Below are 16,605 nucleotides of genomic sequence, written 5' to 3'. Positions count from 1 at the left end.
TCCCGGCCCTGCGGCCACAGCGGCCACTGGCGGAGGCAGAGGAGGAAGAGGAGGTGACAAACTCTCCGGCCCCGCGCCGCGGCCCGCAACCCCGCGCTCAGGCATGCAGGCGCGGCGTCTAGCCAAGCGCTCCAGCCTGGGCAGCCGCCGGGGGGGCGCCGCGCTGCAGCCGGCCGGGCCGGCGCCCGCGCCCGCGCCCGCCAAGGAAGCCGCCCTACCCGGGCTCCCGCCCCCTGTCCCGGGCCCGGCTCCGGCGCCCGCCCCGGAGAGCTGGAGGCCGCCGTTGCCACCGCCGCCGCCGCGCAGCGCCGGGACCGGCCCCCCTCGGGCCACCGGGGCCGCCGCCGCCGCTTCGTCGCCGGTGCTGCTGCTTCTAGGGGAGGAAGACGAGGACGAGGAGGGCGGGAGCAGGCGGCGGAGGGGGCTCGGGCGTGTGGAGGAGAAGCCCCGAGGGGGCGCGGAGGAGGAGGATGACGACGAGGAAGAGGAAGACGAGGAGGTGGTCGTCGAGGTGGTGGACGGCGACGAAGACGACGAGGACGGCGAGGAGCGTTTCGTGCCCCTCGGACCCGGCCGCGCAGTCCCCAAGGGCCCGGCCCGCGGCGCGTTGAAGGTGCGTGTTGGGCGCGGTGGCGCGCATGGGACCCGCCGGCCCGGGGAGGGGGACGGGCCCGGGCCCCGGGGCGAGGCGCCTGGCCGAGGCCGGTCAGCGGCGCCGGGGAGAGACCCGGCAGGGAGGGGTGTGTCAGGCGGCGCGGGCGGCCGCGCGGGGCAGCGCGAGGAACTGTTGATTTGCCTGCGCCTCGGGCCCCTGCGTCTCTCCCAGGCGGCCGCTCCCCCTTTCCTCAAAGGCCGTGTCGGGTTTGTTGTTTGGTGTGGGTGCCGGGAAAGGGCGCTTCTCCCCGGTGAGGTGGGGAACTTGGGTGATGGGACCACGGAGGCGCCGGTTCGTGCCCGGTGGGGACGGGTGAGGCAGGGGAGAGTGAGATTTTATTCTCCCCCAAGGAAGGAGTGTCCCCTTCTCCTTATTTTGAGGGCTGTTCAAGCTTATTGAAACCAGAAAGCGGTGTTTCTTGTCAATCTGTCAGCCCCTTCTTCCAACCAAGAACAATTGTTGATGAGTTTCCATCACAGGCGCTTGTGAGAGAACCGGTAAACCCAGTACAGCAAAAATCAAGCCCTTGGTTTCTACATGCATTTTGCTAGCAGTTTTTGGCATTGACCCTCGCCCTCCCGTGTTTCCGCTCGACATCGTTTAGCGTTTGAGGTTTTTTTCCCTCCTCAAAATTGCAAATGAGAAAAAAAGAGGAAACCAGGAAAAGGGGGTGGGGGGTGGCATTTAAAATGGATGTGAGTTTCTGCTGAGAATTCTAGCGAAGTCTCCTGTGCACTGAAGCGCCGAGAGATTTTTCCGTTTGTGTATCTTCAGGAGATAAGGGGTTTATTATTACACAACTGACTGGTTGGGCTTTCAGGCATGCTATTGGACAAAGCAAACCACGTTGAGATTCATGTACGGTGTATGTTGCTAAGAAGTTTTGAGGGCAGCAAGTGGTAAGCAATGGAGTGAGTGATTTTTCTCAAGAGTGGTTCTTAAAATCAGCTGAATAACATTTTACCAGAGTTTTCAGAAGGTATTGGTATTTCAGGAAGAAAAAACATTCATGAACAGGTGAGCTTAATAGTTAGAGACCACTAAAAAAAGCTTTGGGGGCTCACAAAAAAAAGCTCCTCAAAGCTTGAAATTGCATTTCCAAAGAAATGTTGAACATCGGCAATTAGAATAGCCCCAGAGTAGATGTGGGCAGAAATTTACTTCCTAGACCACCCTGGAAGAACCAGCTTTGGGAGTGAGAAATTTTCAGCAAATAGTCATTTGGGATGATAGTTTTTGACAGCTGCTTGTTGAAATCCAAACCGTGACCACATTCATTACCATGGTCTGTTGAAAAGCCTGCATTGTATGGCTACAAGATATAGCTGGGTTTGAAATGAAGTCACATGGTGTCAGTGACATTGAATAACAAGAGTAGTGACTCCTTAGCATTTTTGTCCAGAAATACTGAAAGTGTGTCTTGTGGTTTGAGTAGTGATTGCATAATATGTGATAGAAAAAATAATAATTTATGCTGTGATGAAAACAAGCTTAATATAGGAAAAAAATCCATAAAAACAATAATGAGTGTGATAATTCACTTGATCAATAAAGATTTTTCACATCTTCAAATAAATTTCCTTTAAATTCTTTCAAAATGTGCTTCATTTTATAACACTTTCATTTGCCCACAACTTCAGAAATTTACACAGAATGTTGGAGTCATTTGAGGTTTATCTTTTAAATTACTCTTTTAAAGACACTGTATCTGAAGAGATTTTATAATGGAATATCACTAGATAATTTTATTATAATGCATATACGAATGTTAACATCATATATATTCATGCGTTCATTTATTCAACAAATATTTATTGAACACCTACTATGTGCTAGCAGCTATTCTAAAACATAGCAGTGGACACTTTCCTGATGCTCACATCTAGTGAGAGGCATCATAGCAACAATCAAATACATAGATGCAGATGTACATGCATAAGCAAGAATAACATTTCAGATTGTGGTGTGTCCTGTGAAGAAAATCATGATATCTTAGAGTTTTAAAGGAAGAAGAGAAAGCTACTGTGGGTGAGATCTCTCTGAGGAGGGAACATTTGACCTGAGATATGAGACATTTCACATGGGAAGATCTTTCCAGGCAGAGGGAGTAGCAGTTGCAAGTCTTGAGGTGGAAAGGAGAAAAGGGCGAGTGTGGCTGGAACTTGGTAGGTGTAGGTATGAGATATGTCAAAGAGGCTGGGAGGTGCCTGCAAAGAGAGCCTGATGGGCACTTTAAAAGGATAGTGAAAGCTTTGAAAAGTTTTAAGCAGTAAAGTCTTACAAGGTAATCTGTAGTTTTCAAAAGATCCATGCTTTGTGGAGGACAGCAGTGGAGGCAGGGAGGCCAGTTGGGTGGCTGTCACTACGCAGATCAAGGGAGGGAGAGGGCAGCTTGAAGTTAGAGATTGGCAGGAATTGGCAAATTCAGAATCTATTGTGAGGATCAGCATACAAGAACTTGTGGATGGGTTGGTTGATGGGTAATGAAGGAAAGAGAGGAATCCAGGATGAGACCATGATGTAAATGTTGGTTGAAGGTACCATTTACTGAGATTAGGAAAACCGAGAGAACAAAAATCAAGTTTTCTGTTGTGTGCATGTGAAGTCTGAGATGACTATTGGACAACCAGGTGGAAGGTCTGATTAGGCAGATGGTGGTGAGACGGGGAATGGATAGGTCAGGGACAGTGGGAGGAATTTGAGCGACATCAGTATGTTAATGTCATGTAAAGCCTGGGGGCATTAAGGGAGTGCAGGGGGCCAAGAGAGGAGAGCCTGGGGCCTGATTCGGGGCACAACACTATTTAAGTTTGGGCGTAAATGGAGAAGCCAGCAAACACTATTGAGAAGCAGCAGCCAAATAAGTAGAAGGAAAACTAGAAAATCTAAAGTCCAATAAGCCAAGAGTAGAAATGTTCCAAAAAGTGGGTGGGGAGTAATGAACTGTGTTGAATGCTGCTGAGATATAGAATAAGAAAGAGAGAGAGAGAGATGTTCATTTGGATTAGATAAGATGGAACTTACTAGTAACCTTGACGAGATGTTTCAGTGATATGCTTGGAGTAGGCTAAGCAGCCAATGAGAGGTGAGGACAGAGGGACACATGAAAAACTCTTGACAAGTTTGTTGGAAAGGAGAACAAAGAGGAGGAGGAATAGCTGGAAGGCCTATGGCCTAGGTTTTTTTAAAAGATGATGTTGTGGGAAGTCAGGGACTTTGGGATACAGTAGACCCTAGTGTTATGACTAGAGCATCATGGGAATTATGTGGAAGAGGGGATATTAGTTTTCTATTGTAGTGTAGTGTAACAAATTACTACACTTTTTTTTGCTTTAAAACAGTTCTTAGAGTTTCTGTGGGTTAGGAGTCTAGGCTCAGCTTAACTAGGTTTGCTGTGAAGAGTCTCAAGGCTGCAGTCAGGGTGCTACATGGGTTGAGTTCTCATCTGAAGGCTTGACCAGGGAATAATTAACTTATAAGCTTACATAGATTGTTGGCAGAATTCATTCCCTTGCATTTGTAGGACTGAGGATCCTAGCTTCTTGCTGGCTATTGGTTGGAAGTTGTTCGCAGCTTGTAGAGCTCCTCTCCCCCGCCCCTTTCGTACTTCCTGCTGTTCTTTGTCACATGGGCCTCCTTAGCTTGGCCTCTTACTTCATCAGGCCAGCAAGGAGAATCTTAGAGCCTGCCCGCCAGCAAGATGGAGCCTTGTATAATGCAATGTAGTCAGGAGGAATAGGCCAGCAACTTGGCCATATTCTGTTGGTTAGAAGTAAGTCACAGGTTGCACCCACAACATAAGGAGAGGGAATTTTACAAGGGTATAAACACCAGGTGGTGAGGATCATTGAGGGGTCATTTAGGGAGGAACCAAAGATGTAGAGAAAAGAGGAAAAACTACAGGAGGAAAGTCCTTGGAAAGCCTTAGGGAGGGAATCTGAAACCCAAGTAAAGGGCTGGCCTTTGGGAAACTGCCTCCGTTAGATTGGAGAGAAGATGGAGAACATGAGTCCAGATGTGGGTATATTTTCTATATTGGGTGATGATCAGATGATAGTAGTTTTCTGATGGCGTCTCTTTTCTCCATGTAGCAGAAAGGAAGGTCATTAGCTGAGGGTGAGGCAGATTTGAAGTAAGAGCTGAAGGCATTGAGAGCAGATGTGCTAGGGAGATGAATAGAGTTGCCAGACAGTATCAAGGACCCAACTGAGGTTTGTGATTCCACATTTATAGTTCAAGTAGTCTGTCTGGGTATGTGATTTTCCCAACTTTATTCCATGGCCTCATGCATAGAGTAATATAATAAAAATAATCCCAGCTAAATTTATTGAGTGCTTACCAGAGCCAGCACAAATCCAAGTGTACAGTCTCATTTGAATTTCATTACATATCCTTGAATCAGGCATTATTGTTATCAGCTTCATTCTACAGAAGGGATGAGCAACTTATTTAAAGATAAAAAGCTGTTAGGCGTCAGAGCAGGGGTTTGAACCCTGCACAGTCAAACCCCAGAGGTAGCACCCACATGCATTACACTACATTGCCTCTTGTAGAGAAAGTGGAGGGCTGGATTCAGCAGAGGTGGGGTTTAGCCTGATGGGTGAGCAATAGAAAGAAAGAGATGGAATTATTATTGAGAGAGTTGGCAAGTGTATGATGATAGACTGAGTGATATAAGAAAAGTGAGGGCAGGAGGGAGTGAGGGAAGGCAGAAAAATCATGTGTCAGTGGGTTGGAGAAAACAAAGGATAAGCCAAAAAATCAGTAAAAGAATGGGAATGAAATCCACGACACTTTGGGTTCTGCAATAATATTAATGCAAACAAATATTTGTTGGGTATTTGTGAGACAGGAACTTTACTAAATGCTTTATAGGAAGGAGGATCTTATGAAAATTTATGTCTTGGGAATCAGTATGGCTCCCATGCTCCATCTGATGATGCTGACTTGAGGTGAAATATCACACTCCAGTATGTGGCCACAAGTGGGGAGCATGGGTTCACATCCATAGCCTGTGCTTTTAATCACTGAACTGGCATCTTTCTATATGTATTGGGATTTATGTGCCCATTTGTTTCCAGGAAGATTTGGGAGGGCTGAGGAAACAGAGAAATAGATGCTACTAAGTATCTGAGATTTGTTGCTTGATTACTCTAATGGATATAATGTGGGCTTTAAATGAGATAAGAGAAACTTTGTATTACATTATTTTCAATTTCTGATCAAAAGAAGCTTAGGCATTTATCTGCAGTGGTAAACAGTCCTGAACACACAAACCCCTCCTTACTCCCCTGCCTAACACCAACTAACCACTGGGCCCCTGTATAAGGAACACTACCAAAAAACCAGAAAAGAAAGAAACAAACACACAAACAAACAGACAAAAAACAAAGGCACTATCAAACATAAGAAGGATACAATAAGTTGTTACTCAGTGACGGGAAAACAGTAGCGAGGCTGAGATAACAAGCACAGGACTGTGCTCTGCAATCCTGTGCAACAGTTTAGGGATAAGAACACAAGAATCTAGAGGGCTTGATAATTTTCTAGTGTAATAGACTTATGAAAAGCTTGGACACAAAAGACTGCTAGAAGCCTACCAATATTTTAACTATTGAAAAACTGCAGAAGAAAGGCTTTTAAATGAGATAATATATGTTCCCACTTTCAGTGCTCAGTAAATATTAATTGAATGGAATCTGCTTCCTCTGTGCCAATTCTTCAGGGATGGTTAACACAGCTATTAGACTATCTCTTGAATATCAGATGACTTTAAGAAGCCTTTGGCAGGAACTGTGCAGCAAACACTGAATTCCAATTTGCTAACAAGTATGTGTCTTGCAAATGGTCTGTGTTGGCTCGAGCAAAAGGCATATGCTTAAGATACCAGACAAAGTTGTCATTCATTGAATCGTAGACTGCTGGAGTTGGAAGGCAAACAGATATTATCTAGTAATCCAGCACTTTCATTTGACCACTGAGGGCACTGACTATGCAGGGTGGTATGCCTGGTCCATCTGGGGCTGCTAGCAAGTTTGCTGCTGCCATGATTTGTGCCCTGGTCTGCCAACCCCAATTTATTGCCCTCACTTCTGGGTTAGTTTCTTATGCCCAGGAATGATCTACAGCTCACTCACTTAGAGTTGTGGGTTGAAAATCCACAATTTTCTGAAGTGGTCTACTACTTACTGCTTATCAACTTCTATTTTTGGAATACTTGTCTTTTGTAAAGTACCTCAGCTAGAGGTGGACTTACATGTGGCTGTGGTGTGATGGATGGAACCCTCTGTGAATCCTCCCTGGGCCAGTCCCCACTCCTTGTGAGCTTTTCAAGGGACACGTATACACAGAGGATAACAGATGAGAAAAGAGCCCCATTTCATTGGAAAGTGAGTGCCCATCATCCCTGGTGTGGTGCTGATAGTAAACTTGCCTAGAAGATGTCATTACCAGTCAACTGTTAGAGCCACTTCTCCTTCACCAGCATTTTACTACTGGTTGACCATGGAGGGCCCCATAACACAAGCATTAGAGAAAAGAAGAGAAAGAGCAAGAAGTCAAGCCCTACCCTGAATCTGCTTACCCCCTGCCTCCTAGTAGGGAGGAGCCAAGCCAGGCCTGGTGCACCTGTAATCCTAGCTACTTGGAAGCTTTAAGCCCAGTAGTTCAAGGCCAGCCTGGGCAACATAGTGATACCCCATCTAACACAGCCTGAGAGAGCCACAGCCCTATGTGGGTTTGATCTTCTAAAATTAGTAAATCTGTCCCAGTTAGATTAATGTATCCACCCTCCCCACAAGAGGGGCTTAGAGGAGTAATGGGAAAGGAGCCTTTCCCTCCCCAGTCATTGTATAACATCCACACTTCTGATGTGCATGAAACAATCAGCCTTGTTACAATGGCTTGATATGTTTGCAGAAGTCAAGCAAACTTGACTTTTAGTTGCCCTGTGACATCTCCTCTTAAGGTAAAATGCATGATTTCCATTAGACTTTGTGAAATATTTGTGAATACGAGACGCTCATAACCAGCCAAATCTATGTTGTTGAAAAAAGGATGATTTTCTTTGGGTGTGCGGTCCATGTTTCTGCTCATTCCCTCTGTTAGGAGATATTTATTGAGCCCCACTGTTTACCAGGTTCCTGCTATACACACAGGATACAACAGTAAATAGGCCTTCCTCCACTTTCAGGGAGCCCACATTCTAACATATTCCTGCCAAGTTGTCTGTAAAGAGGTATGAAGTCGCTTTTCCTCTTTATCCCTAATGAGATCAAGATTAGATCTGCTCAAAGCCTTTTCTTAGCTACCACAATTTGAGGTGTAATTTTGAAATATACCTTTAAAACAACTGTAACCAGGTGATCCATATGAAGAAGATTCTGTGGTTTGGCCAGGAGGTGATTCCTGAATAGCTGGTTAAAAGATGAGTTTACATCACTGAATCTGGCAAATAACTCTAGTTGCTCTTATTTACTAGATGAAATGGAACAGAATATAACTCTGAAATATGTGTTCATAGAATTAGAATGATTGAAGTCTTACACTTCATTGAAGATACAGTTTTGGAAAAATCTAGAGTTACAATTTATATGTAGGAAACAAGCTTGACTCTAGCGTTTTCAAGGAGAGTCTGTAATGTTCAGACTCTCCTTGAAAGTCAGAACTTTGCAGTAACACACAAGGAGGGTTCGTTCATGTTGCAGAACACCATGGAGCCTTGAGGAGCAAAGAAGTAGTAGGGTGCTGCCTGGGCACTGCTCCATGGAGATCTCCGTGCCATACCTGACGGTCACCAGTGACAACGTTTGCTTTACATATGTTCTTGTCATAATGGAAGGTTAAATGAAAGTCATGTCTCCTCAATTCAGACTAATTGTACATGGCTAGTTGAAATAAGTGAATGTCAAAAGTGCTCCAACATTTTAAATTAAACCCAGTGTTTTAAAAGGTTGTATACCCTGAAATACCATCTGATAAAACTTGCAGAAAGGATAATTTTAGTTCATAAATGTGACCTTCATTGTTGGCACATCAGTGAGATGGGAGAGAACAGGCTGAGTCAAAGGAGATGATCCTCCCAGCTGCCCCCACCCAACTGTTACTTCTCTGTAGATCAAGAAGTGATGTGGCACAGGCTCTGGGTTCAAATTCTAGCTTCTCCACTCACTTGTTGCATGGCCACATCAAGTTACTTACTGTCTCTACGCTTTCATGTTATCTATAAAATTGGGATAATATGATTCCATCATTGGCTATCGTTTTTTTAATATGGCCCAGAGACCTCCTGAAATTGGACATGGATGACAATTTATTTTGTTTTGGGATTCAGAAAGGAAACATTTGTAAAACTGTGCTCAAGGATCAAAAATCCTGCAGTTATTTTGACTGTTACAACCTCCTTGTTAATGCTACCAAGGCATTTCAGAGAGTTGCTTCCTGAAGTGACTCCGTTCATCTGAACTCTGTGGTGTTCCATCATAATATGTGGTGAGCTTTAATCTTCCCTTTCAGCTCAGGAAGCTGTGAGTCATTTATCTACTTGTGCAAAGAGGACAGAGACATCCTATCTCTTATGTTCATCAGTTTGTTCAGATCTATAGCTGTTATATTGGAGAAACCTGGCTGTTATCCAAAAGGGTAGGTTGGAAGAGGCTTACCACACACATTGAATATATTTCTTAAAGCTGCTATGGAAATAAAGTGATGTCACCTTCTACCTCTAATTTGCATGTGGCTGGAATCTCCGAGGCATGGGTTTGCCCTTCCTACCCTCCTGTGCATTAGTGTCTCAGACTTGTGATCTTGCTTGGTGAAGAAGTCATTCTTTGTTTTTTTGGGTAGATGGAAATGGGTGGCCCAAAGTGTACCTCTAAACTCATATCTGCTTGCTCCCACTATTAGGGAGATGTCTAGACACGGAGAAAAGGGCTTGGTAATTAATTGACTTTGGGAAATTCCACTTAAAAGTAGAGATACAATTTTTTTTATTTTATAAAATATTTCAAACATAGAGGAAATTGGAAGAGTAATATAACACACACACATATATATAAAAAAGTTACTGACTATGTATGCCAAGGGCCATTTTGAGTTTCTAAGAGGATGAATGTAGATTGTGATATTTACATATTTGTTGGACTTTTTTTTCTAGAGCATCTTTCCTTTGGGATACAGTTTGGGAAATATTGGTTTATAATTTATTTTCTTGTTGGGAAAGGCATGGATAAGTGTCTTATACCTTGAGATAAATAACTAAAACTGCATAATTAAAGAAATAAGTTGTCAAGGGAATTTCACAAGCACAAGGGAGGGTTAAAGTGTTGTAGTGGGTCATATAAGCTTTGACATATTTTTTCTCATAAAGCTGGTAACTCTTCAGTATTGAGTTTCTAAAAAAAGGGAGTATTTCCTGTGGTAAATTTTTACTTGTGTATCTGTGAATACCATTCTTGTGTGTGAAACTTAAAACTGGTAGAGAACACTACCTTTCTCAATAAATCAGTACCCACGATGGGTCTAGCGTGGAAGACAGGAGGGTGTGGGAAGTGTTGTTGTAACAGAATTTAAAAGTGCCAAGGGAGAAGAAATTCACAAGGTGTTTATATCCAGGAAAGTGTATTTAATAATGTTTTTTACATTCTCTAAGAAAAAAAGATTGGAAATATCAGGAGAGTCTCAATGAAAAGAACATACAAAAAGAACATACCAGGATTCTAGGACTGATACATTTTCTGTCAACACTATTGCTATTACAAGTAAAGGGATTAAGCACTTGTGAATGCTGATACCATGTATAATAACTTAATTGGATATTGTTCAACGTTTATTTCCATATTACCCAATATTTAGTGCATTGTAACTAATAGAAGGCCCTCATAGCCAACCTTACTTGATCTTCTTGATAACCTTGTATAAAATAAGCCTCAGAGAAGAACAGAAGTTTCTGTTGAAAAATATATATGAAGAATTTTATACCAAATGATAGATATTTGTCAAACATTTCAGAAAACATTTGGGGACTAGCAGATTTTTTTAAATAATTGGAATTGGTACCTAAGCAACAATGGAAATTTAAGGAGAAAGAATATTTTGGAGTAAATTATAAATTAAAACAATGTGAAATACAGTTTTTTTTTTTTTTTTTTTTTTTGAGACGGAGTCTTGCTCTGTCGCCCAGGCTGGAGTGCAGTGGCGTGCTCTCGGCTCACTGCAAGCTCCGCCTCCTGGGTTCACGCCATTCTCCTGCCTCAGCCTCTCCGAGTAGCTGGGACTACAGGCGCCCGCCACTACGCCCGGCTAATTTTTTTGTATTTTTAGTAGAGACAGGGTTTCACCGTGGTCTCGATCTCCTGACCTCGTGATCCGCCCGCCTCGGCCTCCCAAAGTGCTGGGATTACAAGCGTGAGCCACCACGCCCGGCCGTGAAATACAGTTTTCATAGGTTGTCATAAATGCTTTCATGTAGTTTGTGCACGCTTTACAACTCAGCTGCAAGTGCTTACAGAAACTAATTTTTAATTTTTAACAAATTTTTTTTTTTTTTTGAGACGGAGTCTCGCTCTGTCGGCCAGGCTGGAGTGCTGTGGCGCGATCTCGGCTCACTGCAAGCTCCGCCTCCCAGGTTCACGCCATTCTCCTGCCTCAGCCTCCGGAGTAGCTGGGACTACAGGCGCCCGCCACCGCGCCCGGCTAATTTTTTGTATTTTTTTTTCAGTAGAGACGGTGTTTCACCGTGGTCTCGATCTCCTGACCTCGTGATCCACCCGCCTCAGTCTCCCAAAGTGCTAGGATTACAGGCATGAGCCACCGCACCCGGCCAATTTTTAACAGTTTTTTGCAAGTTTTTGAAAACGTTTTGATTGTCGGGTTCATAGACTTCTAACTCAAAACTAATGTAACAAAATATTATTAAAAGTGGAAATATTAGAAAGGGGATCTTAGAATTTATAAAAATAAATATCTAAAGAGTACCTATTTGAAAAAATGTAGTCTTGTTTTATCATATATTAGTTACAGTAAAAAATTATCAGAAAAGGGGGGGAAATGGACAACTGAGCCTATGTAAACACTGAACAAACACTGTAGCTTAGTGTGGGAAAGAGGAGGTGACAGTGGGCGGGGGGAGTTTGAAGGGTTGACATGACCCAAGGTAGAGTTTATAGAAAGACAGCAAGGTCTCTATTTGCATATCTTATTACATGAGTGGCTGGTGGGTGTTCAAGGGGCTCTGAAAATGTGCTTTTAGCCATCTGCTGAGTGACAACAATTCTTTTAGCTCCTTATTCTTTTTTTTTTTTTTTTGAGATGGAGTCTCACTCTGTTGCCCAGGCTGGAGTGCAGTGGTGTGATCTTGGCTCACTGCAACCTCCACCTCCTGGGTTCAAGCAATTCTTGTGCCTCAGCCTCCCAAGTAGCTGGGATCATTTGACTAATTTTTTTTTTTTTTTTTTTTTTGATAGAGACGAGGTTTCATCATGTTGACCAGGCTGGTCTCGAACTCTCGACCTCAGGTGATCTGCCTGCCTCGGCCTCCCAAAGTGCTGGAGTGTTGGGATTACAGATGTGAGCCACTGTGCCCAGCCCTTTTTACTCTTTATTCTGATTCAAAAAAGATATCTAAAAGAGATCTCTATTCAAATAGGTCTTCCTCTCAGCTCCCTGTATTGATTTTTGTCACTTGAATTTTTCTTGCACTCTAGCACAAGGTTATTTGGAAAAATTATCTTTATTTTTAAAACTATAATAGAAATGATATAGTTTTCATTGTTTGTAAACTATGCCTAGCTTTATGTGTTAAATTGAGATACCTCAAAGATCTTGGTTAAGTTCATTTACAAGTTAATGGTTTGATGTTTGAAAAAGTCATTTTTTCTACAAAAAATTAGCCAGATGTAGTGGCGGGTGCCTGTAATCCCAGCTACTCGGGAGGCTGAGGCAGGAGAATTCCTTGAACCCAGGAGGCAGAGGTTGCAGTGAGCCAAGATCGCACCACTGCACTCCAGCCTGGGCGACAAGAGTAAAACTCTGTCTCAAAAAAAAAAAAAAAAAAAGTTATTTTTTCTATCTTGTTCAACGACATGGCTATTTTATTGAACTTTAGTAAACTTTGTGGATGGTGGTGTATTACTGAGATAGGATCGTATGGAGAAGGAAAAGGTTCAGATTGAAAGGAGAATCTAAAGCTCTGTCTTAACCATGTTAAGTTTGACATACCTGTTAGACCTCCAAATGGAGATGTCAAGTAGGCTGGAATTCGGTGGAGAAGATGGAGCTGGAGATGGAAATTCAGAAGACACGGGCCACTAGATGATATTTAAGTGATGGGATTGAGGGAGCATACCAAGGGGTACAGCAAGTAGAGAAGGGAAGGTGACTGGGACTGAGCTCTGGAGCACTTCAAATGCAGTGCTGCATTTCTCTGTCTGTCTCTGTCTCTCAACAGTTTTATTGTATTTAATTCACATACCGTATAACTCTGAAAGTATACAATTGAGTGTTCTTTAGTATATTCACAGAGTTGTGCAGCCATCATCACAATCCAATTTTGGAACACTTGTGTCACCCCTGAAAGATACCCCGTACCCATTAGCATGCAACCACAGTTGCTTTGGCTTTTCAGTGCCAATAAGACTTTATTCATTCATTGCATTTTTCAGGAAAAAAAAGAAGTGGAGGAAAGGAGAGGGTTAATGTGTTAGAAAACACTGGGGGAAGTAAGAGAAAGGAAGAATCCAGTACAGCAAAATCAAACATCCAATAAATATACTCCAGTGATGGGGTCATCAAAGCTCAAGGGGGTTGTCTTCTGCAGTTCAGAAATAAGGGGAAATAAAAGACAAAAACAAGTTCTCATTTTCTTTCCTCACTCTTTCTTCTTGTAAACTCAAGATAAAGCTTTGGTTTCTAGCAGTGAACAGAGTTGAATTACATTCAATCTGCATGCTACTAGACAGTCTTGTGGCTACTTTGACATTGGTCTTTTGCATCAGCAGAAGAGTCCATGAGTGAATTTGATGGACATTCTTCTTTCATTTCTTAGTCACCCACTTCAGGTTTCTAAGTGGAAGACTGCCTCCTGCCCCCCCCCCCCCGCCATCTCTCATTTCTGTCTACTCTAGGATTTGAGAGCAGTAAACAGACCTGGTCCATACAAATCCAGCAGTAAAAGTGTTTGACATAAACACAATAAGGAATGGACTTCAACCATTGGGGTATGGATTGGAAATGAAAGCTACAGAGCTCCTAATTTATTCATATTTGTATGCAAGTCTTTTATAACTTGGAGTCACCCCAAGAATTCAGTATGTACACGCATCTTGTCATTTTGGTTAAAGGTAGGAGAGGAGTCAAGTTTTTGGGACAGAAGATCTTGTCTAACATAGGAAATAAGGGAAGGAGCATAATGAGAGAGTGGGTAAAGATGTCCACCTTGTGGAAAGGGTCACACAGGCTTACAAATCAGATCCTTTGTGTGGTACATAATCTTTTGACAAAAATATTTGGTATTTTTTTCCATACAAAATGTTGGTAAACAATACCCTAAAACAACAGGAGAAAGACCAACACATTATAGTTATACAAACTAGACCATGTAGCAGTCACTAAACCAGCAACTTGTGAAGTTCTACAAGGCTCAGACAAATCTAAAAGCTAGAAGGGGGATGATTTTGGAAAGACTGGACCCACAGTCAGGCACACATCACCCAGGGTGTACTATTCCACTTGCCCCATTTCAACACAGAGACAGCGGTCAATGAGGTAGGTACACACTGATTTCATATGTTGCCCATCAAATCTTCCTTTCTCTGTTAGCTCCCTAGGCTCTTTTATCACCACTGCAGCAGAAGATGCTGGCCCTGCACCACAAAGAAGCTCTTCTTTACAGTTTTATCTGAAAGCCACACAGAAGTAGAGGTTTGAAAGGTTAAGGTTCCAGTGTGTGTGCATCAAACATACATCCCCAGCAGCATGGGATGAAAACAGAGGTTTCGTTCTTACAATCTTGTTTGCCCTGCACTGTCTTGGGATTTTTGCACGAGTGTGTGAACGTGTAGTGTAGCCTTAGCCTTATCCAGTGAAGGATGACTCTTGTGTGAAAAGTGAGCCAATGACCTAGGATTAAAGGTTTGGTTCAGAAATTCTTAAATACATGTATATATATGCAAGCCTTATTCTCACTGTTTTCATTCTGGTCCTTTCACCAACCCTGACCTCTTCTAACCTCTCTGTGTCGCTTTTCTGTTCAGGCTCATTTCCAATCATCCAGTAGAAGGAGGCACAGTCAAAGTCATTCTGTGGAGTGAAAGTCTGCTTGTCGTACAGACCTGGAGTCACTGCTGACTTATTCCCAAGATTGCTCATGTCCTTAAGAACACGGTGTAAAAATAAGGGCCTCTCAGGTTAATGTATTGAGAAATACAAAAGCAAAATATTTGTATTAAGAAACATAAAGAATTCATACAACAGCATCATTCATACATGGCTAGTGTTGTTGGCATCCTGGTGGGAACCATCATTCAGGTTAAGGCTAAGCAAATAAAATCATCATAGACCAGCATGGCATGGGAGTGAACCCCAGGGGAGCAGGCCTGCAGCTGTTACTCCAACACTTGCTTTCCCACTATCACAACACATTGCTTAGGATAGTTCCTAGCACCCTGTACCAATAGTGGTCATATTAGAGACAAGACAGGGACAACCCTTTCCTACCCCTGGTAAATTAACTTCAACACAAAGTAGTGGCTTTTTGAGTCTAGCAGTCTGGTCTCATGTTTTATCTTTTTACTTTAGCATAGAAAATATATCTTGTCTTAGAACCTAAAACCTGTGATCAGAGATGAAGAAGAAGGATGTCCCACAATGTTAAGAGTCAATTTATCAAGAAGACATAAAAATCCTAAATATTTATGTACCTGATAAGAAAGCTTCAAAATATATGAAACAAAAGCCCCAAGAATCAAGAAGAGAAATAGACAAATTCACAATTACCATTGAATATCTTCGTTACATTCAATTATTGATGGAATTGGTAACAAAAAGTAAGATTATAGAATATTTGAATAACACCACCAAACAGCTTAATCTAATTAATGCTTGTAGAGTGCTACACTGGGCAATTTTAAAATAGGCATTCCTTTCAGTTTTACAATGAATATGAATGTACACTGTATACTGGGGGGCACACCAAGTCTCAGTAAATTCCAAAGAATTGAAATCGTATCACGTAGAGTATATCCTTTGACCACAATGGAATAAAATTAGAAATCAATAATAAAAATTTAACTAGAAAATTCACAAATATTTAAAAATCAATCACTATATTTCTTTTGTTGTTGTTATTTTTTTTTTTTTGAGACAGAATCTTGCTGTGTTGCCCAGGCTAGAGTGCAGTGGCATGACCTCAGCCTCCCAGATAGCTGGGATTACAGGTGTGCACCACCACGCTTGGCTAATTTTTGTATTTTTGGTAGAGATGGGGGTTTCACCATGTTGGTCAGGCTGGTCTCGAACTCCTGACCTCAAGTGAATTGCATGCCTCAGCCTCCCAAAGTGCTGGGATTACAGGCATGAGCCACCATGCCCAGCCCCATCAATATTCTTCTAAATAAACCATTGAATAAAGAAGAAATCACAAGTGATCAGTAGAATAGTTTAACTGATTGAAAAGGAAAATGCATCATCAAAGTTTGTGGAAGTTACATCAGTGCTTAGAGGGAAATGTATAGCCTTTAATCAGTGATCTTCCATCCAAAGGTGTTAGAAAAAGAAGAGGAAGGAAATAAAAAGACAAACAGTAGAGAAAATCTGTGGAACCAAAAGTTGATTGTTTTAGAAGGTCAATAAAATTGATAAACTCCTAGCAATACTGATTTTTTAAAAAAGAGAGAGCACAGATTGCCAGTTCAGGAATGAAAGAAAGGACATTACTATAGATCTTATAGATTTTA

At 42.4% G+C, this 16,605-nt stretch overlaps 1 protein-coding gene across 2 annotated transcripts in view; it reads left to right on the top strand.

Moving 5' to 3' along the window:
• Window positions 1–16,605, top strand: part of ZNF704 (zinc finger protein 704) — a 236,700-nt gene that overhangs the window by 421 nt on the left and 219,674 nt on the right. Inside the window, exon 1 of one of the 2 annotated variants that reach the window (XM_032759913.2) lies at window positions 2–613. The exons of the other annotated variant lie outside the window; for it this stretch is intronic. Within the exon in view, the coding sequence (XP_032615804.1) occupies window positions 104–613 (510 nt within the window). The 5' untranslated portion in view covers window positions 2–103. Of the gene's footprint in view, window position 1; window positions 614–16,605 lie in introns of those variants that run through there. 2 annotated transcript variants of the gene reach the window in all.

The sequence above is a fragment of the Hylobates moloch genome, unplaced genomic scaffold, assembly GCF_009828535.3.
Source record: "Hylobates moloch isolate HMO894 unplaced genomic scaffold, HMol_V3 SCAFFOLD_9, whole genome shotgun sequence".
Taxonomy (NCBI): domain Eukaryota; kingdom Metazoa; phylum Chordata; class Mammalia; order Primates; family Hylobatidae; genus Hylobates; species Hylobates moloch.
This window is presented reverse-complemented; position numbering and strand designations above follow the sequence as displayed.